Source organism: Homarus americanus, unplaced genomic scaffold (genome assembly GCF_018991925.1).
Source record: "Homarus americanus isolate GMGI-L3 unplaced genomic scaffold, GMGI_Hamer_2.0 scaffold15541, whole genome shotgun sequence".
NCBI classification, from domain to species: Eukaryota; Metazoa; Arthropoda; class Malacostraca; order Decapoda; family Nephropidae; genus Homarus; species Homarus americanus.
In genome coordinates this window covers 547,410-575,000 of record NW_024757351.1, presented here as the reverse complement: position 1 = coordinate 575,000, position 27,591 = coordinate 547,410, and the positions used below count along the sequence as shown (strand labels likewise).

The 27,591-nt window shown below is 39.8% G+C and overlaps 5 protein-coding genes across 5 annotated transcripts; 4 read left to right on the top strand and 1 right to left on the bottom strand.

Moving 5' to 3' along the window:
- Positions 1 to 3,404: 3,404 nt before the first annotated feature.
- LOC121857441 (glycine-rich cell wall structural protein 1.8-like) lies at positions 3,405 to 7,339 on the top strand. The gene is made up of 6 exons (XM_042353493.1): positions 3,405 to 3,481; positions 4,881 to 4,961; positions 5,204 to 5,556; positions 5,825 to 6,272; positions 6,528 to 6,718; positions 7,143 to 7,339. The coding sequence occupies exons 2-6, from the start codon at positions 4,881 to 4,883 to the stop codon at positions 7,255 to 7,257; spliced, it is 1,188 nt and encodes a 395-aa protein (XP_042209427.1). The 5' UTR covers positions 3,405 to 3,481; the 3' UTR covers positions 7,258 to 7,339.
- Positions 7,340 to 11,092: 3,753 nt separating this feature from the next.
- LOC121857451 lies at positions 11,093 to 13,094 on the top strand. The gene is made up of 6 exons (XM_042353505.1): positions 11,093 to 11,154; positions 11,404 to 11,451; positions 11,562 to 11,654; positions 12,043 to 12,204; positions 12,435 to 12,566; positions 12,929 to 13,094. Exons 2-6 carry the CDS (start codon positions 11,404 to 11,406, stop codon positions 13,040 to 13,042), a joined length of 549 nt encoding a protein of 182 aa, XP_042209439.1. The 5' UTR covers positions 11,093 to 11,154; the 3' UTR covers positions 13,043 to 13,094.
- A 2,710-nt stretch (positions 13,095 to 15,804) lies between these two features.
- On the top strand, positions 15,805 to 18,151 carry LOC121857447 (putative per-hexamer repeat protein 5). Its single transcript, XM_042353502.1, has 5 exons — positions 15,805 to 15,846; positions 16,231 to 16,308; positions 16,459 to 17,331; positions 17,612 to 17,802; positions 17,919 to 18,151. The coding sequence occupies exons 2-5, from the start codon at positions 16,231 to 16,233 to the stop codon at positions 18,037 to 18,039; spliced, it is 1,263 nt and encodes a 420-aa protein (XP_042209436.1). The 5' UTR covers positions 15,805 to 15,846; the 3' UTR covers positions 18,040 to 18,151.
- A 2,116-nt stretch (positions 18,152 to 20,267) lies between these two features.
- Positions 20,268 to 21,861, bottom strand: LOC121857450. The gene is made up of 6 exons (XM_042353504.1): positions 21,824 to 21,861; positions 21,589 to 21,633; positions 21,346 to 21,453; positions 20,978 to 21,139; positions 20,700 to 20,831; positions 20,268 to 20,446 (listed from the first exon to the last, which is right to left on the bottom strand). The coding sequence occupies exons 2-6, from the start codon at positions 21,631 to 21,633 to the stop codon at positions 20,336 to 20,338; spliced, it is 558 nt and encodes a 185-aa protein (XP_042209438.1). The 5' UTR covers positions 21,824 to 21,861; the 3' UTR covers positions 20,268 to 20,335.
- Positions 21,862 to 24,509: 2,648 nt separating this feature from the next.
- On the top strand, positions 24,510 to 26,709 carry LOC121857449 (keratin, type I cytoskeletal 9-like). The gene is made up of 5 exons (XM_042353503.1): positions 24,510 to 24,566; positions 25,027 to 25,095; positions 25,309 to 25,989; positions 26,087 to 26,277; positions 26,520 to 26,709. Exons 2-5 carry the CDS (start codon positions 25,027 to 25,029, stop codon positions 26,629 to 26,631), a joined length of 1,053 nt encoding a protein of 350 aa, XP_042209437.1. The 5' UTR covers positions 24,510 to 24,566; the 3' UTR covers positions 26,632 to 26,709.
- The last annotated feature ends 882 nt before the right edge of the window (positions 26,710 to 27,591 follow it).

Below are 27,591 nucleotides of genomic sequence, written 5' to 3'. Positions count from 1 at the left end.
TATGTGTGTGGGGGAGGAGGGTATGTGTGTGGGGGAAGGCGGGTATGTGTGTGGGGGAAGGAGAGGTGTGTGTGTGTGGGGGAAGGAGGGTATGTGTGTGGGGGAAGGAGGGTATGTGTGTAGGGAGAGGATAGGGGAGTTTTGGGTGAGAGGAGGGGTGTAAAGCTTGGACTAATCTCAACAAAGCTTGACCGGGGGAAGTATTGGGGTGTAAAGCTTGGACTAATCTCAACAAAGCATAAAGGTGTGTAGGTCAACGTTGTCGTAAAGCGTTTGATGGGGGACACTGAGGTGAGGAGGTTCTTCTCATAAAATATTGTCACGGAGGCTTAACGGCCGAGAGAGAGAGAGAGAGAGAGAGAGAGAGAGAGAGAGAGAGAGAGAGGTAAACAGACAAGTAAACAAACACATAAAGGCAGAGGCTAACAGAGAGACAGACAGAGACAAGCAGACAAAAATACATACATTAAATTCCCGGGTTACTTCACATAAATTTACCAGAAGGATTAATACCCGGGTTATATTATCCAGTCCACCAAAAGCATTAATTTCCGGGTTACATTTAGGGGTATGTCCCACCAAACCTCGGGAAGGTGGGACAGCTGGCGCGGGTGTCGGGAGGTGAATTGTGTAGAGGAGCAGCAGCGGCGTTAACTGATGGCCGCATACCACCTGCCTCAACCGGCTCACATTCCCACAGTTGGAGTCACGGAACAACCTGGCACAAGTTCTGAATTAATCTCAAACCACCAATTTAAGTCTTGGGAAATTTATTATAACGAGGGAATGAGGTTATCAGGGTCAGTGTTTAGGTCCTGTTGTTTATAAGTGATAGTGGTTATCAGGTCTTCAATTTAGGTCCTGAAATTCCTGAAAGAATCTCATTAATCGGGTCCTGAAATTAAAAAAAAATCAGGTCTTGAAATTCCTTAAAAAAATCCTATTCAATCTGGTCTTGAAAATCCTAAAAGAATCTCATTAATATCGTGGGCTGTTCCGAGTGCATTTAATTTCGCTCTAATTATTTCATAGCGGTAATATTCCCAGTCTGCCCAGCGCCTGTCCGGTCGTGTCATCGAGTATTGGACATCCCCTGAGGAGGACATGGGCAGGTGACCCTTCCAGTGTTTAATGAATTCATCGCTATTGCAGTCCATATTAATATATATATTGAGAGACAAACAGACAGACAGACAGACAGACACGCTCACGCACACACACACACGCGCAAAGACAAAGAGAGAGTTAGAAGCGTAGACAGAAAAGAAACAGACAGACAGACAGACAGATAGACAGAAACTTCCCCCACCACTTTCTTAAGGTATGATATCATTCCCTGTGATATAAAATCCCTTTTAAGTATGAATTCCTAGGTATTAAATCTCCCTATCATCTATGAAGGTAAAAAAATAATAAGAGTCTATTATAACCCGACATTTTTTTTTCTCTCCTCCCTTCTCCCTTATTATCCTCCCTTCTCCCTTATTATCCTCCCTTCTCCCTTATTATCCTCCCTTCTCCCTTATTATCCTCGTAAACTGCTCCCCGGCCTGCATATAACTCCCCTCGCTCCAGGTGGGCTTAAACACCCCCTAATTTACTCCCCAGTTTAAACCTTCACCTGGTAAACTTTTTTTTTATCCTACGTTCAAGACTCATTATAGAATTTATAGGGTCTTGGGTGAACCATTTTGGGAAAGTCATTCTTGTTTGGGGAAAATAATATAGAGTTGTTTGTAATCGTTGGTGTGTGTGTGTGTGTGTGTGTGTGTGTGTGTGTGTGTGTGTGTGTTTAGAAATAATTATATACAGTAGTAATCATCATATACAGTAAATATCGTCACACAAACTCTCAAATTAAAACTTATAATTCCAATAAATTTACGACATAAACATGTATTTGTTTTTTTAAAGAATAAACATACACATATACAAACAAACACACACATACACTATCAAACACACATACAAACAGAAACACACATCCAAACGAGCATACACTCATACAAAAATATAAAAAACAAACTCACTTACAAACATACAAACACTTACAAGCACAATTACAAACATAAAAACGAAAAACAAAACTTCAAAACACACACACACACAAATAAGAAGAAAAAGGTTTATCTAAATGTTTGTTAGTTTAAGAAATGTCTGCAGAAGGCTGGCTGGTGGTGGGGTGGAGGCGTGTGTCCCAGGAGAAGGAAGGGTAATTAATAATGTACCTGGACGAGAATACCTGAGAGACGCTCCAGCACACCACGTCTCCTCACTCTTTAACACTATAAAGATTGATTGGTCGAGGTGTGGATAGATAGATAGATAGATAGATAGATAGATAGATAGATAGATAGACTGTGTAGTTACGTAGTAGAAAACAATATACTGTACAAAACAAACACACAGGATTATATTAACAAACTAAACGCATAAACATTGACAAAATTTACAAAAGACAGTTACAAACACACTGTAGTGCTTCTATTACGAACAAAAACATTAGTTGTTTCTCTTACTTATGATATACCCTTTCGTGTGGGGGGTGGGGGTGGGGGGGTGGGGGTGGGGGAGGGGTCGACAGAATGGGACAATAGGGATTCGTCCGGATTTATGTTATTGACTTCAAACAATGGGCAGATTTTGGGAGGGATTTAATGGACGATTTCTCTCGGACGAAATTGAATTATTGGGATTCATTTGTTTTATTGTTTGTTTTTGTTTACTGTTAACATATACTCTCTTGTTTACCTTTGTCTTAATTTGTTTACCTAACCTAACCTAACCTAACCTAACCTAATACAAAGAACAAAATACAAAGCTTGAGTATGTCGTCACGTCATGTTGAAGCACCTCAGCATCATTGTCTCGCCTTCAGCTTGATATTAAGTTTTACAATCTCTTATTTCTCTGCACCTCGTCCATTGTTCCTGCATATCATAACAAAGAGTCAAGTGAGTGTGATCATCTCACTCCATCCTCAACACCAGCTCCTCCAACCTAGACAAAGACTCAGTCAATGTCGAGTTTGGAGTGATGGACGTCAGCGCCATCTCTTGTCAGGCTCTCACACTAAAAATATCAAGGTGGGTAGTTCTATCAAGTGCCACTAGATGTCGAGTTATTCGCGCCATAGTTTGTTGGGCTATTACACTATAATTCCAAATTATATTTCCCGCGTTAGGTTTGTGCAGGCATGAATACATCTTAAGTACTAACACCATCTATTATCGGAATCCCAAACTATAACCTCGAGGTATTAATTCTTTCCTATTAGAGTGTCCAGCTGCTATTAACATTAAAACTCTGGACTTTCCTGTTTTAGTTACATGATCTTGGGGGGGGGGGAGTAGTGATGTCTGATGTGGTAGATGCAGTTCGAGGAAAATTTTAGTACTGTTGAAGAGGTCGATCAGCTTACACTCAGGAAAACTTACACCAGACGTCCTACTCGACGGTACTCCATCAATCCACCAACAAGGTTAGTGAGATCCTTTTGTGAATATTTAGTCTCTGATATATTTTTCAAGTTTCCATCGTGTGTAATGGTGTAAGACTGACATACGAGTTAATTTTTCTTGGATTTTGTTTTGTTGTGGTGTAGGTTTGACACTTCTGTTAATTTTCTTTCGATTTTCGTTGAGTTTTGATTCAAAGAACGTAATTCTTTCAGGTAACGAGGAGAAACATCACTTGGAATTTTAGTAACTCGTTAAAATGTCCATAGTATCGTGAGGATTCGTTTGGCTATACGCAAAACAAACATGACTAACTGACCTGTCGTGGGTTACAATTTGGTCATATGGTTCTGGTCAATGCCGTAACACTATTTTGTCTTACCGATTTTTCAATCTATATATTTAAAACACAAAACTAAGTAAAAATTCGGAACTGGATAAAGGTAACTAACTTTTATATCATTTGTTAAACTTTTCAGTAAGATGGGCACTTGGAATTGTTGCTTTTAAGCTTCGGTAACTTTCGAAACCTAAAGCTGCCCAGTGGACCGTTCCTGCAGTTCGTTCCTGCTTAAACCATCATTTAGGGATATACTTCGTCTTTGTTTTAGGATTCTAGATTTGTTTTAACGTAGTTTTATTCCTTGTGATGCGAGGGCAGTGTCTTGTCTATTGTGTAATATTCCAAATCTCTTCTTCCCTTGACCTTTAATATTGCGAGACCACCTATATCTGTTACTCCGGCAGGTGAACATCAGACAATCAAACTGCTAAGCCTTCTTCCTTGTTTTGATTGTGTAAGTTGTAATGGAGATAATGAAATAAACTATCAAGGAACTGGTGAACCTAAATTTAATGTTTGCTTCTGATTTAAGTTAGTTGTTATGAATAGTTTGAAGTTAATGTTGCTGACCATGTTGAACATAATCATTTCTGATAAAACTTTAATATTTTTTTCCCGATTCGATTAAAGTTGTTTGTTGGGTTAGATTATGGGGGTGGCGGCAAGGTTTGGTCGTTATGTTTGGTTTTAGTTTGATATCCAAAAAGTTACCTTGTGTGACCATTAAAAAAAAAGCACAACTTCAGCTGACCTTTGAACATTTCTTCAAAGGTCGCCACAATGTTTTAATTATTTAATCATCTGCTCTAACCTCGCCTCACTGCCATTATAAAGTTGGAATAAAGTCAACTTACCTTCCAATTTAGACGAAGTGGAGGACCAGTTTTATCAGGTCAAGAATTATATCCTTACTTACCAAACAACTTGCCATTAACAGCTTCCCGCACCAAACAAACTCGTTAGAACTTTACAAAAATGTGATTACATTAAGTATTAGGTAAGTTAATAATGTAGTTTAGTCTTGAACAGAACCAGTCGTCTTGGTCGAGTAACAAGACTACTTCACCTTCTCTCTCCAGATGGCGGCGCTGAAGACTTTCATGTTTCTGGTTATACTCATCACTCCCAGGGTGTTGGCTGGCTTGGCGCTCCTTCGTCAGGTAGGTCCTTTTAACAATATTCATCGTGAAAGTTTGAGAAATAAATTATATAAGATTATCAAAAGGTTTTACTGGACAGTGAAGTTGTTCATTTACGTTATATCACGGGTAAGATTACATATACGTTAGTGAAACCTCCATATAACGGACATCTCTCTACATATATATAATCCGTTAGGGAGGGAGGGAGGGAAGTTGATAATTAAATATTTTTTGTATACTAATCTGTTTATGGTGGACAGGGTGGCACTGCTACTGTGGTTGGAGAGGGTGGCACTCGGAGTGTTGGCGGCAGTGACACACGCTTCACGGTGACCACAAGAGACACAGGAACAGATGACGTCAGCCGAGGTGTGGGTCGAGGCCGCAGTAGTGAGGAGCCAGCTGTTACCTTCAGCAACATTGGTCCAGATGTTGGTAGTGGTGACAAGGTCGACCAGGGTGTTGGCAGCAGCGGTCAATTCGTTGGTCAGGGTGTTGGCGGCAGCGGTCAATTCGTTGGTCAGAGTGTTGGCGGCAGCGGTCAATTCGTTGGTCAGGGTGTTGGCAGCAGCGGTCAATTCGTTGGTCAGGGTGTTGGCGCAGCGGTCAATTCGTTGGTCAGGGTGTTGGCAGCAGCGGTCAATTCATTGGTCAGGGTGTTGGCAGCAGCGGTCAATTCGTTGGTCAGTGTTGGCAGCAGCGGTCAATTCGTTGGTCAGGGTGTTGGCAGCAGCGGGCAATTCGTTGTCAGGGTGTAGGCAGCAGCGGTCAATTCGTTGGTCAGGGTGTAGGCGGCAGCGGTCAATTCGTTGGTCAGGGTGTAGGCGGCAGCGGTCAATTGTTGGTCAGGTGTTGGCGGCAGCGGTCAATTCGTTGGTCAGGGTGTTGGCGGCAGCGGTCAGATTCGTTGGTCAGGGTGTTGGCGGCAGCGGTCAATTCGTTGGTCAGGGTGTTGGCGGCAGCGGTCAGTTCGTTGGTCAGGGTGTTGGCGGCAGCGGTCAATTCGTTGGTCAGGGTGTTGGCGGCAGCGGTCAATTCGTTGGTCAGGGTGTTGGCGGCAGCGGTCAATTCGTTGGTCAGGGTGTTGGCGGCAGCGGTCAATTCGTTGGTCAGGGTGTTGGCGGCAGCGGTCAATTCGTTGGTCAGGGTGTTGGCGGTCGAGGACTCGGCAGTAGTCAGGTCAGACGGGTGGAAGCCTTAATCACGCCCACTGTCACCCAGACTGTCACAGTGGACAGGTTCGTGACCTTGACTGACCTGGCCTTCCACAGCGTGGCGGTGACCCTGACTGACCTCAGAGTACAGACCATCACGGTCGGGACACACGCGGTAAGTTGTTGTAGCACGCCATGTAATTAAGTGCAGGTTGAACAATATTAGCACCATTAACTATGGTTGATATAACTACTATAACAAGTGCTATTGATATAACGTTAAACTAGCTCTGGTAGACTTGTTCATAATGTAATGGGTGTCGTATAATACTATAGCATCGGTTGTTAATATAACGTTAAATGTAGCCATATAGGCAGTGATGGAGCGGAAGTTGACCCTATTGGTGGCCACTAATGTTGTTGTCTACAGGTGGTACAAACTCCCGTCGACGACCACGTCGCCCTCCAGACCACGGTAGTTGTCAGGCCCACTTCGGTCACCGTCACTTGTGTTAAGTCTGACTTTAAGTTGGTGACGGATGTGGCTGTAGACCACGTCACCATCATCCACACCTCTTACGTCATCCGTCAGACCACCGTCACCACCCTCGTCACACAGACGTAAGTAGACTAAGCAAGTGTTGTACAGACTTGTATAAAACTGTTATTTTCTGAACTTCCTCTCTGTAGGAAAATTAAGTCTTAAGCTCACTAATTTTAAACTTGTGCTGAAGTTTAAACCGTTAGGTTCGAAGAGCATATTTTAGTTAAAACCCTAACGAGAACTCTTAAACCTAGAATAACTTCTACATCCATTGAATGTTTAGTATAATTTTAATGTGTGGAACTAAATGTTTAGGTCATTAACTAATTTACCTCACACATAACCTCTGAAAAGTTTGTTTATTTATGAATATAGTAGATCAGATGACCAGGTTAGAGTACTGCAGTCGAGTCATTTACCAGATAGTTAATATATTCTTCGGGACAATTAAAACGACATAAGTTAAACTCTCGGTGTGTTTTGTAATGTTGACTCCGGCAGGCTGACCTACACCTCCACGCTGGTCCGCACCATCATCAACACCCAGAGGACCACCTTCACAGACTTCCGCACCATCACAGACACCGTCTTCGTCCCCGCCGTCTACAACCACTAATAGATGCTGTAACCTGCTGTAAATCTATCCATAAGACTATATATGTTACATATTTCCTGTAGTATATAAGACAATAAAAGTTACTCGACTATTGAAGTTCTTTGTGTCTCCACTCGTGTAGGGATTCTATCCTGTAGTAATATTTTGAGAAAAAAGATTTGATAAATTTTCTTCGTTGCTACAAAAATTTTTTTAATAAACATATTTATTTTTGACAACTACACAAGCTTCATTATTGATGCCGGAGGCGAGGAAATAAACATGCTGGTAAACATAGGATTTTTCAGTTTTTCAAAATCTTTTGTATTGGAACACGAAATATTCTCGTTAGAACATTGAAATGAATCTTCAGATGTACTTGCACTGGCCACCAAGAAAATTATTTACCCAAGAACGTGTACTGGAATCGGTTAAATTGGCATTGTTGAGTGTGTAATACTGTGTCGGGAATCTGGATAAGGTGTACGCATTATAGACTAAGTCTGCTCGGTTCACATGTGACATCTTGTCGATTACTTAAGAACTCTGGGATGTCCTCGTACTCCCTGGGGGGATTACTATAGTACTCTTGGATTAAAGGGAAGGGGTCGAGGGATAACCGTATTACTGTTTTGTACTCCTGGCTAGGATAACTACACCATCAATCATTAAATGAGATTATATATATATATATATATATATATATATATATCTCTATTGTGGGCCAAAAACTCCCCCCTGATTAAAAACGTAACATGTGTTTACCTGAACCTTAATATACTACACAGGTAAACATGTCTGGTCTTTGATGTTCTTATGTTATGAAATATAGAAGGAATATTTTAAACTTCAAATGGCTTATTAGAATAAAGACTCGTGTATATTTGTTTGTATTCTTGTTTCTGTTGCTTTATTTGTTTTTTCATTGTTGGTTTTGACTTCTTATTTCTTTCTTGTTTATGTTGGATTTGACCTCATTTACAAGTTTTGTTTCATTCTTGTGCTGATTTTTGGTTTCACTTAAACATTTCAAAATTTTTTCACCCATATGGTAATTCTTGAGTTAATTATGACTCTTATTCAACATTGAAGCTTCAAAAGAATTCCTGTCAGTGTTGGGTATTTAATTACGAAGTTGGAATTTGGTTGAATGATTAATATTTACATAAATGATTAAGGTGGCGTTAGTAATTTAGTAGAGGTACTAAGACTATATTGGGAGTTAATTTTAACAAGTTATTTTAGTTTATACGTGGTTGAGAATTAATTTTATTTACGATTTACACGGAGTTTTATATTGAGTGTTTACAATTTTCCCTAAATTATGAAATTATTAATTTTATAACTGAATAAAAACTAAGTATATAATATCTTATTTACTACTCACTAAAAATAAAAAAGTATAAATTTACAAGTCTTCTCTAGTTATAAAGAAAAGTATTTACCAATTTATTTTCATACGTGTTTTGCTGAAGGATCTTGAAATTGTGTAAGTTAAGAATATAAACAATTATAGGTAAACAATTCTGCTTGTTATTTGTACTTAATGAAGATTGTCAACTAACCCCTTGTGAACGGAGTCCCTTCTGAGCTGAATAAAATCATCTTTCGTTAACCAAATAAAATACCAAAAGTGGCGTCCCTGTAGTGAAGGGATTAAGGAGTAAAGAGTTTTAGTAATGAAGGGATTAAGGAGTAAAGAGGAAGTTTTAGTAATGAAGGGATTAAGGAGTAAAGAGTTTTAGTAATGAAGGGATTAATGAGTAAAGAGTTTTAGTAATGAAGGGATTAAGGAGTAAAGAGTTTTAGTAATGAAGGGATTAATGAGTAAAGAGTTTTAGTAATGAAGGGATTAAGGAGTAAAGAAGTTTTAGTAATGACGGGATTAAGGAGTAAAGAGTTTTAGTAATGAAGGGATTAAGGAGTAAAGAGGAAGCTTTAGTAATGAAAGGATTAAGGAGTAAAGAGTTTTAGTAATGAAGGGATTAAGGAGTAAAGAGGAAGCTTTAGTAATGACGGGATTAATGAGTAAAGAGTTTTAGTAATGAAGGGATTAAGGAGTAAAGAGGAAGCTTTAGTAATGAAAGGATTAAGGAGTAAAGAGTTTTAGTAATGAAGGGATTAAGGAGTAAAGAGGAAGTTTTAGTAATGAAGGGATTAATGAGTAAAGAGGAAGCTTTAGTAATGACGGGATTAATGAGTAAAGAGTTTTAGTAATGAAGGGATTAAGGAGTAAAGAGGAAGTTTTAGTAATGAAGGGATTAATGAGTAAAGAGTTTTAGTAATGAAGGGATTAAGGAGTAAAGAGGAAGCTTTAGTAATGAAGGGATTAATGAGTAAAGAGTTTTAGTAATGAAGGGATTAAGGAGTAAAGAGGAAGCTTTAGTAATGAAAGGATTAAGGAGTAAAGAGTTTTAGTAATGAAGGGATTAAGGAGTAAAGAGGAAGCTTTAGTAATGAAGGGATTAAGGAGTAAAGAGGAAGCTTTAGTAATGACGGGATTAAGGAGTAAAGAGGAAGCTTTAGTAATGACGGGATTAAGGAGTAAAGAGGAAGCTTTAGTAATGAAGGGATTAAGGAGTAAAGAGGAAGCTTTAGTAATGGATAATCAAAGTAACTGATGTGATTCCCATTAGAGAGAGACACTTGGTAGTTGAGTTATTGAAAGACTTTTGCATAAAGACTAACTTACGTACAGGGATAGCAACGATTAGAGGAATATATTTACGATATGTTGTTTAGTTTAAGTGTATCGTTAATAACATATGTTGTAACCAAACCCAACTTAACCTTTCTAGAATAACCTAACTTGTGTAATCTGAGTTAGCTTAATCTACATGAATAAACCTGATTTACCTAATCTAACTATCTACCTAAATTAATCTTACCTACGTAATCTGATCTATCTACGTAATCTAAGTTACTTTACTTAATCTAACACTACTAAATAACACACCTGACACTAACATTCCGACATTACTAAATAACATGGTGTGATACTTACACACCCACACTTCTAAATAACGAACACATCTTACACTTCTAAATAATACACGTAACACCTCTACACATCTGACACTACTAAATAACACACGTGACACTTACACATCTGACACTTCTAAATAATACACCTGACACTAACACACCTGACACTTCTAAATAATACACGTGACACTAACACACCTGACACTACTAAATAACACACGTGACACTAACACACCTGACACTACTAAATAACACACGTGACACTAACACACCTGGCACTTCTAAATAATACACGTGACACTAACAGACCTGACACTTCTAAATAACACACGTGACACTAACACACCTGACACTACTATATAATACACGTGACACTAACACACCTGGCACCACTAATCACCATCACAGTGTCAGGTGATTGTGTGTTGTTTTTCACCACCAGTCAACGTAATATTCTCTCTTCTTTTATTTAGTAATTTCTATGTTCATATCTTCCTTCACATAACAACATCATAACTAACTTTACTTACAAAATACAACAACAGTTCCATACGTGGGTTATACATGGGGTTTCTGAGGCAACACTCAAGGACCATAACAACCACACTAGTGTTCGAACGTCTTGTCGCTGTCAAACGTTGAAGTTATTCTCTTAATTGTCGTATAATATTTTTCCATAAATATTAATCAATGATAATTTGTAAGACATACGTGTTTGAGTTTTTTTTATCTGATCATGAATTGCAGTTGAGATTTATAAAAGAATTAGTTGGTCAATGAAGACGAAGTCAAAGCTCAGTTTTACATTCGAACGGATTTCCCGCCAAAAATGGCCTTTAAATAGCGTGGCTGACTGTTCGAGGTCAGCAGTTGTCAGCACCGCCACCTTTAATCGGTCAGAGTTTTCTACAGCTTCGAGCAGTATACATTAAGGTGAGGAGTAATTTTTGGTGAAATTGTACTTGTTTTATTTTTGTGGGATATGGTGTTCTTTAATTTTGTTTCAATATAGTGTTAATATTAAAGTCTTTAATTTTAAACTAATATCTATGGTTGTTTTGTTTGTTATTTCAAAGTGTTAATATGTTTCTTTAACACTATGATGTTTTATCGTTTTAAAGACGTAGATGATCATAGTCACAAATTTGTGATGAGACCTTATAAACATTATCGTCTTTTCAGATGGCAAGTTTTGTGTCTACACTTTTGCTCCTTGTGGCGGCCTCCCAGGTAACTAGGTTTTTTCATTAACTCTATTCATATTGAACTAGTAACCTACAATGGCATTTGACATCCATAAACATAACTAAATACATTTAATAAGTCGTTTGTTTTTACAGGTCAACTGCCAACAGGATACAAGCCCATACGAACCACATGAAACCTACCCACCTGTAACTATCACCCCAGTTACTGTAACGGTGTTTGTGACGGTATGTAACTTAAACAATATCCTAGTTTTCTATTGGTTAAGTTGAGTACTTAAGTGTTTAACAAGTTTCCTTCTCATTAACTTCATACTCTAATAAATTATATAGTTTAAAATTCCGAAAGTTAATTTGTCTTCGAAAGCATAAAATATTTTACTTAAACAATACTTTCATCAAAATTGTAAAATTCCTGAAACTAATGGTAATTATTAATTTTCTCTACTTAAACAAAAACTAAAGTGGTTTTAACTCGTCCCCCTCCACTTAACAAACTAATAAGGCAGCGTAAGTGTTTTAACGAACACGACAAATTCTTACAATACGTGCTGCGTTTGTTTAATTATAAATATAACTTCGATTTAAGGCATTAAATCGATATTAACATTGACAGGACACGATCACCCACACACTGAGGGAAACTACCACCTCCGACGTGTGGATCACCGACCAGACCACAGTGACGCAGACTCTCACAGCCACTACCACTGACTGGAGCTTCGTGTCCTATCGGCCATCTACCAGGACCTCTGTTATCAAAATCACCTCCACACCCGTGAGTATCTCATCGTTAGGATTCTGTCTTGCCAATGCTTTCCTTGACTTAATTACGAGCAATTGTTTGATTAAATTTACTGATGTCGTGGGAGTGTTAAGTTGACACTGATGGCTTTAATTTTTACACTGACAAACATTCTACTCGAATAACTTGGTACATTAAACGGATTAAGTCTTAATCGGTGTTCTAGTTGAAACCTCATTATGTTAAAACCATATATGTTACAGGTCGAAGTAGTGACTGCCACCAGCTATGTCTACCCTCTGCGTACTATGGTGTCTGAATACACGTCTTTCTTTACTACCACGAGCGTTGTAGAGTTATGGCAGAGCATCACCCACGTGTCGGTAATACACCAGGTAAATAATTATCAATGTTCCTCAATCCACTAGTTTTCGTCCTATATGTAACGGTCTAAGACTTTCTTTAGATATATCAAAGTACAATTGGTTTTAACTTTCTCTAATGCTAGAATCTCTCTAGCTAGTTCTAATTGGCTTAATGGCTTAAACGTCAGGAATTTTTAACTTGAACAATCCCTATTGATGTAACTTGACTGGTATCATTAGTCTTGATAGCTCTCCACTATCGGTTTAATAACCTGAGTAACTTGACTAGCCCACTTCAATAGCATCTAAATTATAAAAGTAAGACAATGATATAAATTGTCTGGTCACATAATTTTCTTTACTTACAAATTCTTAATCCTTATCTCCCACAGGTGCACACGGTACCCGTGGTCAGTACTCAGGAGCTGGTGCAGGAAATAGTCACTACCCTAACAGAGTTCATCACCGTTACCGTCACCTCCGCCTCCCGTTATGGACATAATTAATGTATCCTTGTAATAATTAACTTAATATAAATAAAACTTGTTTTCTGCATCATTCTGGATTTTAATAATGACCTAAAATAAGGTTAAATTATGTACACCACAATGTAACCCGAGCTTTAATCTGTTGCCTTAAATAAACGGTTACCGGATTTACTCTGAACATTAAGTTGACCTACACAAGTGTAAATCAGTAGTTGGTTAAAAAGTTTCAATATAATGATTTTGTTCTACTAAGAGTAGATGTGTAGGAAACGTAACTTCTTAATATTTCTAACCGAATATGGTATAAAGACCTAGTTAAAATTTGAAGATGGGTTCATGTCATAAGACGCTTTAGAAATAGTATGGATATTAAAACTGTCTTAAGACACAAATAGTCTAAATATTAACGACATTGCCAGAACCTAACCAATAGAGCGGTTAAGTGCAACGTATATTAATTTCATGGGCTTCTCCACCCTGTTTACCTGTTTAGATTATAAAGAGGCTTCAGAAATTAATACTCAAAATTTTAAGTTATCAAAATAAGCTCTGAACGCAATTGGCAATATAGCAACTAAGTTTGTTTAATAGATAATTACTTGTCGAGGAAGACGACTGAACTTCTAAGTGGTCCGCAGTGGTATGGGGGAAACTGAGGATGGATTTAAAACTTGACAAAACGAATCCTCTGGTAAATCTCTATTATATTTCCTTGCAAAGATTAACTGCACAACCACCCAATACTTGATATACTTCCTGGAGCCTTTGCAACAAGACTTGGAGGTTTATTTGTTGAACCATTTTGAAATGTATTACTTGTATTTCTGGGACTAATTATTAGCTTATATTCCTTTTAATGTTGAGCCACAACGAATACCAGTAGTTTTATTAAACGATCAAACTCAAGTATGAGAATCGTTTAAGTAAATGGATATTGGTATGTGGTCATAGATGTATGGATTATGTGTATGGACACTTTACTTGTGTGGAGGTGCTATATAGTGAAGTATTTCCTTTGTATCTAATCTTGATTAAACCCACAACACGATTGACTTGTTACCTAACAGATGGATTGTTGCTAGAAAGGAATATTATAATACCCATAAAGTCAACTATAGTATTACCAGAGGAATGAGTTAAGGATCTATCAATAGGAGGATGTATGGAGGGGACACCACGGAATATACAGGGCCCCGTGTCTACGGCCGTTCACTGCCTCACAAACCCTCTTCAACACTAATTAAATAATATTTCAACAAATCCTAAATTATTCCCGTTAATTAATTTCACAACCAAATTTTAGTTGTGTAATTAAATTCCAGCAATGAGGGACTACCGCCAAGCTACACCAAATTAATAATGAATTTAGTTATAATTATTAAGTGCAACCTCACGAGATGTTGTATATAAATAATTGAATTATATATACATTTACTAGTATATATATAGTGAGGCTAAGTTATATAAATTTGTCATTGGCTGGGAATATGATTTTTTAAAGTCAGTTTATTTTTTATTTTCTCTTTTTTTTAAAACTATGAAGAATTTTATGATTAGAAATTATTCCTATTGAATTTTAAGTTAGGTTAGGTTAGGCTAGGTTAGGTTCCTGTTTATTACACGTCTTAAAATATTATAAACATTTACGGTATATGATTAACCTATGACTATTATTGAACTAAAGATATTCAGTTAAATATTTTACCTCACTAATTATGTCTTGATGTTGTTCCTAAATTATCTCTTCTATTTAAGTAACTAATTTAATGTTTTCATGCTCTGTATTTTTTTGTTATTTTATGTATCTATGATGATTGTTTTATATTGTAGCTTAATATATAATGTAAGTCTTTTGTAATGGCTCGGGTGATATGTATTTTGGTTTGGTTTTATGCTGAGTTGACTGACTGACTTTACTGACTTTTCCAACTAACTGACTGACTAACTTACTTTACTGACTTTTCCAACTAACTGACTGACTGACTGGCTGACTGACTTTACTGAGTGACTGACTAACTTACTTTACTGACTTTTCCAACTAACTGACTGGCTGACTGACTTTACTGACTTTACTGAGTGACTGACTAACTTACTTTACTGAGTGACTGACTAACTTACTTTACTGAGTGACTGACTAACTGACTTTACTGACTTTTCCAACTAACTGACTGACTGACTTTACTGACTTTACTGACTGACTGACTAACTGACATTACTGACTTTTCCAACTAACTGACTGACTGATTGACTGACTTTACTGACTTTACTGACTGACTGGTTTATTACGACTGAAGCAGTAACTTGTACCTCGTAATATTGTTTGATAAGCATGATGGAGTTGTTTCTCCGTGTTCAGAGTGTTAGTCAAGCATTAATGATTTATTTTTTTATCAAGCGTGGAAGAAAAGTGTTAACAATTAAGGCGCGAAGGACGAGGGCAAATTATAACGACGGTAGTTCACCCTCGTTACGTGTTCCACCTCTGTTGTTACGACCCAAAGATAATAATTTGTAAGTTTAATTCTGTCAATAAATTACTATTAATATTCTAACGGTTATTTATTATCACAGAAATTATGAATATTACTTTAAGAAATACTTGTACTGATGGATAAGTGAGGTAATGCCACGTCTTTTGTTGATGAATATAGACTGAAAAAATGGGGGGGGGGGTAGGTGGGTGGGGGGGGGTTTAGGGAGGTGAAGGGGGGTGACAGAGTGGGGTAATGGGGGGTGAGGAAGGTGAAGAGGGAGGGTAGGTCGGCCGAGAAAGTCATTCTGTCTTCAGCTTGCAGTTGGGTAACACTCGTCTCTTAGCAAAGGTGATATAGTATAAGTGTTAGTCTTATGGTTGGGTTTTAAAGTGAGAGTTAATGAGTTGTTTTTATTTAATGGGTTTGATATTTAAGTATTATTGTTTCTTGATATTTAAATTGGTTGTCCTGTGAAACAAGGATTGAATATCGTTTAAACTATCAGTTACTTAGTTCGTCTTACAAAGTGTAAGTTCTATAACACAAAGGAACTTTTCACTTCGTATTTTCATACTCGCATGACGTGGTAGTATCGATCTTGCCTCGCAAAACTTTTCCGTAACACTATAATAATTACGATGTTTATTTTTGTACATTCAAACAAATAAAAAAAAGTATCATCCAACCCATGAACCCTGATGCAGAACTCATGAATTTACGTTGTTCCCCCAGATGTGGACGTTCGTGACGACGGCTTTAGCCATCTTGGCGGTTACCCCTACACAGGCCGGTGATCTTCTTCGAAGACCGGTTAGTAATTTTATTTCTCGGATACATACTTGTTGATGAATAACATTATCAAACAATATTACTCCATCAAATTTCTAATCTGATTATTTGTAGACATAAAATTACCAGTGTTCTTCATAAGACGTTACCACCCTTATTTCTTCTCTACAGAATGCAAACATAATCCTGAAGCAAGACTTCCAAGGACCGAGAGGTTCCTTTGTTACTCAAATAGGCGATAGCCCCGTTTTGGGTCCAGACAACACTGGCCGAGGTAGTAGTGGTCGGGTATTTGGTTCAGGTGTCGACAATGACCTGGTTTTTGACTCTGGCGTCGGCAGTGGTCGTGTCTTTGGCTCTAAATCAGGTGTTGGTAGTGGCCCGGTATTTGATACAGGATCTGGGGTCGGCAGTGGTCAGGGCTTTGGTTTAGGTGTCGGCAGTGGTCGGGTCAGTGGTTCTAGATCAGGTGTGGGCAGTGGCCCGGTATTTGGTACAGGATCTGGGGTCGGCAGTGGTCGGGTCAGTGGTTCTAGATCAGGTGTCGGCAGTGGCCCGGTATTTGGTACAGGATTTGGGGTCGGCAGTGGTCGGGTCAGTGGTTCTAGATCAGGTGTCGGCAATGGCCCGGTATTTGGTACAGGATCTGGGGTCGGCAGTGGTCGGGTCAGTGGTTCTAGATCAGGTGTCGGCAGTGGCCCGGTATTTGGTACAGGATTTGGGGTCGGCAGTGGTCGCGTCTTTGGTTCTGGATCTAGTGTCGGCAGTGCCCCGATCTTTGGGGCAGGTGTCGGCAGTGCCCCGATCTTTGGGACAGGTGTCGGCAGTGGCCCGATCTTTGGGACAGGTGTCGGCAGTGGCCCGGTCTTTGGTTCAGGATTCGGCAGTGATCAGGTCAGGGAAGTGGAAGCCTTAATCACGCCTACTGTCACCCAGACTGTTACACTGGACAGGTTCGTGACTTTGACTGACCTGGCCTTCCACAGCGTGGCGGTGACCCTGACTGACCTCCGATTACAGACCATCACGGTCGGGACACGCGCGGTAAGTTGGTGTAGCTCGCCATGTTAAGTGATCCCTGAGTGTAATTAAGTGCAGGTTGAACAATACTGGCACCATTAACTATGGTTGATATAACTAGTTTAACAAGTGCTATTGATGAAACATTAAACTAGATTTGGTGGACTTGTAGATGGTTAAATCATTATTTTGTCACAAGCATTACTGTAGTAACGGTTAATATAACTTGGTGTAGCCATATACAGTAGGCAGTGAGGGAGCAGAAGTTGACCCTATTGGTGGCCACTAATGTTGTTGTCTACAGGTGGTACAAACTCCCGTCGACGACCACGTCGCCCTCCAGACCACGGTAGTTGTCAGGCCTACTTCGGTCATCGTCACTTGTGTTAAGTCTGACTTCAAGATGGTGACTGACGTGGCTGTAGACCACGTCACCATCACCCACACCTCCTACGTCATCTACCAGACCACCATCACCACCCTCATCACACAGGCGTAAGTATAGTGTCTGTTGTCATAGTGTAACAGTAACCCGCCTGGTGTTATGTTTTAACTTGGTATAACGAGTAAATATATTAGTTCTGTTATTAATGGTAAACTGTCTCCCACAGCCTGACCTACACCTCCACACTGGTACGGACGATCATCAACACTCAAAGAACAACCTTGACTGACCTCCGCACAGTGACAGACACCGTGTTCGAGCACGGTACCTATGGTACTCCCGTCTAGTGCCCTCGCAGCGTCCACTAATGCCATCCTTATTAACTGGTCCCTTGTACACCAGAATTTAAATTATAATGTTATATTGTGTACATAGAAGCCTTATTTAATAAAACTTACAATATTACCACAATATTTTAATACCCAATAAAGCTAACTCGGTTTTTTTAGATTTTTCGTTTTTATTCACAAATTAATGAGTAACTTTAAGGTCTAAATCTATTTTATAATAGATGCCGCTAAAGTGTCTGAATTATATTGTAACAAACAATAAGTTTGCGCTCTATGTTCACTTAAAGCGGCTGTAGCTGTAAAATTAGAATTCGCGCTCAAATATTGCCGACATTATGAAATTGCCTCCTGGTAACTTTGCCTTAAGTTTAACAATTCTGGTAATGTACTCGTTAGAAGACTACGTAAGTACCAATGCTACAATCCACTACCTTAATGGTTGGATGGAACTTGTCAAGAGGGGTATACTCCACTAAACATTTGCTTCTGCTAGTGTGTAATTGTCAGGGTACTGGTATAGTAAAAAGCTAAGTCTACAACACCTGGTGTTTTAACTTGCCCAGTACAGGATGGTAAACTAGCTTAAATGAAAATATTTATCCGCTTAATTAAGAGTTTAATCAACTTGGACTATGGTGTAGGACAACCTCAAATGCTGTGATAGAGGCTCTTGGCAGAACATTCCTGGAGTTGAATGTTACTTAATAATTTGAAAAGGTTGGTTATATAAAGTACCACGGCATTTGGTTGTTGCCTTTACTGGACTTTTTACTTTAATGGAGGGAGACTGAGAGTGCTTGATTCACTACGTGCGACGTCTTAACTTTTCGTCTGGTCGTTTAACTGGTGAAAATAAAACCGTGTAACTCCATCTAATCTCCACCTTAAATTAATGGAACGAGAAACTCCGGTTAAACACTACATAACCGTCAGGCAAAGCATGAGCTACTTTAGAACCTTTGACAATTTGTAGCCGAAATTATGAAGGTACACTCGCACAAAAAAGTATCGGTGCAGGGTGTGATCGACGACTTCCGAAACGATACGTACTGTGATATGTCGGGAAGGTTGGTAAGTGTATCCTCATTGACCCCCCCCCACCCACTAGGTGTTGCCAAATGGCTGACAGTGTGTTCTCGGATTGTTGCTTTGTCGACAATGATGAGCGAGGGTTCGGTGAACGTGGGTATAAAACAAGAGGCAATATGAAGCGGTAGAGATCTACACATGGAAACCACAGAGGGAACACGATGAGCTATTATTCCCCTTCATAACGAAGGGTTTGGCGTCACATATTAGCCGGCGGGTTGGTGTCCACAGGAACACCGCTGCACCATGGATTCGGCGATACCTCGAAACTGGTGTTACAGACGACAGGTCTCGGAGCGGCTGTCCACACTGCACCACCCCTCAGGACGACCAGGTTGAGTGGTTTATTTGGAAGCATAAATTAATGTGGCAATATTCACAAGTGCCAATTTTAACGGAGCTCCTTATTTTTCATACTGTATCACTTCCCAACCTTATTTATAACGGTTTGATTCACTTTACTAGGCCATAGCTGCTCAACAAGATTACAGGGCTGCAAACACACGGCTGGAACAACTGGTCTCAAATTGTTCACACTACATTATGAACCGATACTTTGTTGCGAGTGTACCTGTAAATATAAGATTCCAACCGACACTACGAGGTCAGTAGTCTTAAAAAAGTGGGACTAGATTGCGATTAAGTACTAGAATTTATTTTCATTGTTCAAAATCGATGGTATTTTAACATGTAGTTCGCCGGGATATCACCTCCATATACTTATGGGTCAGTCAGCCCACAAGTCTAGACAAGGAACTGTAATCTATCCCGAGAGGGTGACCTTCAGAGGCAACACGATCAAGTTACTAGACCCTTCGTTACTGGGAAGCCCTGACTCATGACAGACCCTTAGGGGGGACGTACGTTTTCATACTAAATTTATACTTAAGGATTTATAGTAAAAAGAATTGTGTTCAGCTTAGTGCGGTTGAAGTGTAAGGAAAAAATATGAATTTTTATGTACACGAGGCGTTCGGTGAAGTTATAATTTACTTAAAACTTTAGAACTTCCCAATTCAGCAGCCAAATAACCAATTATATTTTCTAAGGTTTGGTTACAGCAATATGCTTTATAATTAATTTACAGATATATTAACATACACGGGTGAATATAAAGAAATTATTTTAGAGGAGTCTTTATTTAATATTCCTATCCCAGTTTTACAATTAGCCAACACCGGTTAAACAACATTTAGTGGCGTTATTATCCTAAGTATCCTGTAGAGGAGGTGACGGTAGAGGTCACGATTTGCGTCACTGTCGTAACTATCTCTTGCACCAACTCCTGCGTGGAGAACACTGGCTTTGTGAAGATCTGGGGAAAGATTACAGAAATTTAATATTTCCACGATTAAATACAATAATTTCACAAATTTCCTGCTTCAGAACCACTTTGCTTAAACGTTAATGGTAAAGAACTACAACTGTCTCAAGGTGAAGTATAATTTAACAACATTAGTTTGAAGTAGATGGCGATTTATTTTTTTTTTTACAGCCCAAGTTTATCAAAAATTTCTTGAAGTCATAATAAACTAGACTCGTGGTGTTACAGGTGTGGGTTACCTTACCTGGTGAGCGAGGGAGACGTGAGTGATGCTCTGCCAGAACTCAAGGATGGTGGTTGAGGTGAAGAAGGAAGTGAAGATGGACGTTACAGTTCTTACTGGGTTGGTGAAGGATGTTACGGTCGTTACGATCACCTGATAAATATAAGATACAACATTAACGCCTTCATAACTACAACCAAATTTAACAACTGGAATTCTGTAAAGTATCTTGCATTGCAAGACGTCATTGCCAGTCCAACGAAACCCACCTTATTTTTTTTAATTTACTTTGGCCTTACCGGGGTGGAGGTGACCCTCACTACAGAGGTCCGGGTGTAGGGTTCGGAGGACACAAAGTCCCAGTCGGTGGTATACTGGGTGACAGGGAGCACTACGGTGGTCTGGTCAGTGATCCACACGTCAGAAGTGGAAGTCTCCCTCAGCGTGTGGGTTACAGTCACCTGAGGGGGGGGGGGGTGTAATTATTACGTGCCTTGGTTTATTGGGCAAAATAATTTTATGTAAAGAGTAAGTCCTTTTATACAGTGTTTACAGACGATCAGATAAATAAAGTTATTAACCAATGTCCTGTTAACACTATCCAACAAGCTATCTAGTTACGGAGGCTGTATTATCAAAACACGTTAAGATAATTTCAAAAACTCACCGTCTCGGTTACATATTTAGTGATCACTGTGAAGTAGGGGTCATGGGTGTCGTAGGTGGGAGAGGTCACCCGAGTGTTGTAGGTGGGAGTGGCCACCTGACAACTCACCTAGAAGGAAGGGCAAGAGGTCCATTATAAAGAATTTAAGTCAATTTGTGTTATACCAAGTTAAGGCTTTGTTTTATATTTAAATTGTTTTTTACAAAAGATAAATTTAGGTTATGTTTGAGTGGTTATATTTACCGAAACAACTCCCAAGAACAGAAGAATAACTGCAAACACCGACATCTGTTGGGAAAAATGGATACTTGTAGTAACAAGGAACCATGAAAACGGCCTAAACAAACCAGAGAAATATTAACCAAAGTAATCAATCGCATTAGAAACTATTCAATAAATAAAAGTCCTTTTTTTCACATAAGAACTACAAATCACCAAAAAACTTCAACATTAAACAAACATGGTCTATAATACTCACCTTGTTGTGTGAAGCTGACAACACCTGTATCAGACAAGCAATGGACGGAGACAACGCGTTAGGGGCTGCCGTCCACCTATTTATTAGCCACTTTTGGCGGGAAACTTGTTCGAATGCCCAACATGACTTTGGCTTTGTTTACAATTCAGTAATTTTTTTTTGTCTCTAGCTTCAATAAATATAACCTACATGCGTACAGACTTAAGTTAATAATGAGGAAGGTCTTTATTTTCTTTATTTAAAGAAAATTAAAAGTGTGAGTCTTGCATAATTCCGAACTCAGGACGACACTCAGCCGGAGTCACTGACGACCAAAGGTAATTAAGCCATTACGTAAGAAAGCCGTCCACTGTATCTGGTTGTGGGTTAGATTAGGTTAAGTTAGGTTGGGTTAGAGTAGGTTAAGCTACTACTACTACTATTATTATTATTATTATTTTTAGAACGTGGCCTCCAGCCTCCCCCAATAGCCACACCTTCGCCACCATTTTATTACCTTAATATTAAATATCCTAATACATAAGTAGCTATCCTAGCTGTGTTGAGTTAGTTGAGCCGCAGATCTACGCGGCATTCAGTGACTGTTGCCTCATAGTCAATATCTGCAACTGTTGTCGGCTTTGGGGCCGATGCTCTCGTTCCCCTGAGGCAGAGCAAAGTCGACTGAAGGAGAGAGAAGGAAAATCGACATCTCATCCAGGCTGTAACATAACTTCTGGGCTGCTGCTTCTGTTCGGATATTACCTCCGCGAGTCTGGCGTAGAAACATCTTGCACTTGGTCCCATCCCACCAGAGGTTGTGAACACTAGAGGAGTGAAGCTGCCTTGATCAACGCTTTGAATTCTCTCCCTGTATGCCCCTATCTTGTCGTTCTCGTTCCTCCTGTGTGCAGCATCGAGAGCTAAGTTACGGTGACATGCGGCCATGGGATCAAAAATCCTGATGTCGAAGAAGGCTCGCTGTCCCCGCGTCCAGAATCCTCGAGCACTGACGTCAACACGGGCTTCGTTGGATGTGTTTGAAGTCCTATGTTGGAAAATCTCACCGTCCAATGGAAGGAGGGTCGGTTCTACCCTGACATCACGGCAGATTTCCTTCAACATATTTGCTGTGAGATTCCTTACTTCGTCATGCCTCATGCATATGAAGCCCCCCTTCTTGCACACCATGGCGTGATCGACGTCATAGGAAGAGTCACACACGTATTGGGAGGGCAAACCTTCTACTGGCCTACCGTACCTTAGAACATTGGCATCTGTAAATTCTTGTTTATTGAGACTGAAATCATTTGCCCTTATCGGTAACGTAGTTAACCAGTTCGAGGCGCCCACCTCCTTCGCTATAGCTACTACTACTACTACTACTACTACTACTACTTTTTCTTAAAGTGGCCTTCAGCCTCCCCCAATAGCCTGACCTTCGCCGCCATTTTATTACTTTAAAATCAAATATCCTATTACAACATAAGTAATAATAATAATAATAATAATAATAATAATAATGTGTTTGAAGTAACTCACCATGGAAGGAGGGTCGGTTCTAATGAATTTCCTTCAACATTTTGCTCAATGCCTCATGCATATGAAGCCCCCCTTCTTGCAACCATGGCGTGATACATAGTTTGGGAGGGCAAACCTTCTACTGGCATACCTTAGAGTATCTGTAAATATAATGTGGCCTTCAGCCTCCCCCAATAGCCTGACCTTCGCCGCCATTTTATTACTTTAAAATCAAATATCCTATTACAACATAAGTAATAATAATAATAATAATAATAATAATAATAATAATAACCACATTCAATAATTAAATTGTCAAAAAGGTTAACAGGTATACAGTTCAGCATGAGTATATATAATGTAGGTATACGGTATATATAGATCGTAGGAGTATACACATACCTATGTAATATACCTAGGCAATGCAGGTATATAACAAAGGTTAAACAGTAAGGCAATTTGACCAAGGATAACCAACAAAGTCATCAGATGCGTGTTTCCAGTAGAGCCATCCACCTGAAGATTAACCACCCTAACTAATTTACCGTACAGTCACGAAGAAGAGTCGTGTCGCCTCTCCTGCTACTCTATGAACCCTGGAAATTTAGACTCATGAACCCGAAGCAGCAGACTGACGCATTATTCTGTCTATAAATGTTTCGGATTCACGAGTTTGAATCTTGGTGGTTCATGGATCAGCGGGTGAGGGAGACAGGACTTTTTCATTCGTGACTTGTACTGCATATCAACTAAAGTCCTTATAAATATGTTTTTTCTTTGATCATACAGTAAATATACATAATTTTAAGAGATTTACGTCTAAGATGGGGTGATATAGAGGCTTATTATGACACCAAGTTGATATACGAAAATTGAATTATGTCAATGGTGTGGTTGTTAGGTGTGGGTCGGTCGTTACATCACAGGAATATTATATACGGGTTATTACTTTTACTCTTATAGTCATTTTTAGATAATAATATGTAACTCATTCCTGTAACTTGGTTAGGTTATGGAAACAAAATTGATTTATGATTGGTTAAGGGTGTGTGGGTACTTGAGGGAGAGGGGGGGGAGGTAATGGGGGTGTGGGGTAATAGGGGGGTGGTGGTGGTATGGGGGTTGGGTGGGGGGTAGAGGGATGTGTGGGTATAAAAGGCGAGGGCACCGGGTCAACGTCGTCAGTGTGCGCCTCACCGTTATCACGTTAACATCTCTCAACTATAAAACTTTCTTTGCAAAGGTATTGGGGTTTATAGGGTTTGGTGTTTTAGTTTATTTTAGTTATGTTTTAAGGTTTGTGATTTTATTGGGTTAAAATTAATTAGTATTGTAACTTCATTGCAGTAGTTTATCTAATTGAACACGACTGTTTACTTCAAATAATTAATAGAACATAGTGGTTGGCGTTAGTGTACTATGTACACTCTCTTTACCAGCTTACTAAAACTAACCACATTCGAGGTAAATTTTTAGTCCTTAAATTGCTCTACCTTAAGTAATTTTAAGAAATTAAATAACTTTACTTCCTAGAAGTTTCCTGCACTTGTATTGACTAAATCTAACTACTGTAATCGCACATCGACTACACTTGAACCCCTTGAATATTAAAGATTTCTTTAACTTGGTTTGCTGTTCCTGTTATCTTGTAGAAGCCTTTACGTCAACTACTTCTTAATTTTAATCCGTATTATAAATTCCAGATGTCTTGGTCAACGGTGTTCCTGGCTGTGGTCTTGTTAACAACCCAGACGACGTCTGCGGATAGACCAGTAAGTTTTTTACACCAATATATTTTCTAAGCGTACATAACTCCATGACCAGCAACAGTAGCTCGTATGAATAACGTCCTGTAATATTCTAACTTCTCAATTAATCAACTATAGATATATCATCGGATTGACATCTTAAGTCATGCATTGTTTATGGTTTTGAAATTCGTTTCACATCGTTTCAAAAGTATATCTGCATTATTTTCTCCCCAGCAGAGACCGAGAGGAGTGGTTAGCGGCACCACTACAGGTGGTTCTACACCAACCTATGGAACCCAAGGCTCTACCGGAGGACAAGGCTCCACCTTTGGCACTGGTCAGGGCTCTACCGGAGGACAGGGTAGCACCTTTGGCACTGGTCAGGGATCTACCGGAGGACAGGGTCCCACCTTTGGCACTGGTCAGGGCTCTACCGGAGGACAGGGTAGCACCTTTGGCACTGGTCAGGGATCTACCGGAGGACAGGGTAGCACCTTTGGCACTGGTCAGGGCTCTACCGGAGGACAGGGTAGCACCTTTGGCACTGGTCAGGGCTCTACCGGAGGACAGGGTAGCACCTTTGGCACTGGTCAGGGCTCTACCGGAGGACAGGGTAGCACCTTTGGCACTGGTCAGGGCTCTACCGGAGGACAGGGTAGCACATTTGGCACTGGTCAGGGCTCTACCGGAGGACAGGGTAGCACCTTTGGCGCAGGTGGGGTCTTTGGCGGCGGTGTGTTTGGCTCAGGTCTCGGCAGTGGTCAGGTCAGGCGGGTGGAGGCCTTGATCACGCCCACTGTTACCCATACTGTCACTGTGGACAGGTTTGTGACCTTGACTGACCTGGCTTTCCACAGCGTGGCGGTGACCCTGACAGCCCTTGGAGTCGAGACGGTCACCGTCACTAACTTGGAGGTAAGTGTAGTGTTCCATAACTATAAAGAAGGTTGAACAATACTGTTGGCATAATCTGTTGACCAATATTGGTGGCCACTAATGTTGTTGTCTACAGGTGGTACAAACTCCCGTCGACGACCGCGTCGCCCTCCAGACCACGGTAGTTATCAAGCCTACTTCGGTCACCGTCACTTGTGTTAAGTCTGACTTCAGGCTGGTGACTGAGGTTGCGGTAGACCACGTCACCATCACCCACACCTCATACGTCATTCATCAGACCACCGTCACCACCCTCGTCACACAGACGTAAGTATTGCCTACTGTATATACTGCTTGATGTCTGTTTAATGGAGATAATTTGACCACTTACTTCCCCAAGATCTTTTAGTATTTGGATCCTTGGTTTTAGGTATTTCATATTTTTATTAAATGTTCAACCAATGCTTGGATTTTAAACGGGTAATTTTCTTTTTTTGTACCTGCTGGTGCAATTCCGTATAACAGATAACGTTCATAGGCGTTACTAAACCTTCATTACTCCCTGACAGACTGACCTACACCTCTACTCTGGTGAGGACCGTCATCAACACTCAGAGGACGACCTTCACGGACATCCACACCATCACCGACACAGTCCTCGTCCCTCTCGCCTACAACTAGATGTGACCAACCTTCACTCGTACATATTTAACGTCCAAGACATTGTAAATTTAAACAATAAATAATGCTGCAAAATTACCTTCTGTGTTTGTCTAGTACATACTGTAAGAAAGGTATCACGCAGGGTGTCTTAACTTCCGTAATGACCCATACATCCCCTGAAGTGCCAGAAGATTGGCGTGCGTTCCTGTATGGCAAAGGTTTCCACCTACCAAAGACCGGGCAACATACGTGAGGACACCCTCGAGCAAGGACCGTAAGACTTCCTCCATAACGCATGACCATCGTGCATATTCCACTATACCAAGTCTGTTATAAATGTTACACAAGCAATCCGTGCGGTATTTTTTTTACGGAGCACCTCTTGAAATGGTCCATAATGCGTTTAAAAAAGTTCCTGTTGGTGAGCCAGTCGCTGCTTGAATCGACCAGAGGTACCAGGCGTTTTGACTTGATTGTTTAATAGTTGTAAGGTATGGGAACTTCCCCTACCCTAAAGGTATCTCTTGGAACACGAGTGTAATATTTACTCTACGTTATAAAATACTAGTTTGTTCCTGGGGATTTGGATATAACTAAATTATCTAAGCAGTTTTCTATTAACACAACCAAACTGCTGTTAAGAGGTCTAGCAGAAGGTGGTGTAACCGTGAAGAAGTTGCATTTTTTACGCGGACCAAACTAGGCATTAATCATAACTGCGTCACTAGACTAATAAAGGAGGCCAAACTGCCCTATCCTTCACTATAATTTGCATTATTAAACAATGGTCGCGCAAAGCTTCACGAGTCTTTGCCACGAAACTTGGAACTATGCCATGAGCTCAAAACGACCTTCACACCGCGTTGTAACCAAATGAATCTCTAATTCGAACATAAAATGTAAGTTCATTACTTTCTGTAGCTGGAATCGCTTGAGAAACCATAGTTACTGATTTGAGGAACTTAGTACAGTACAAAA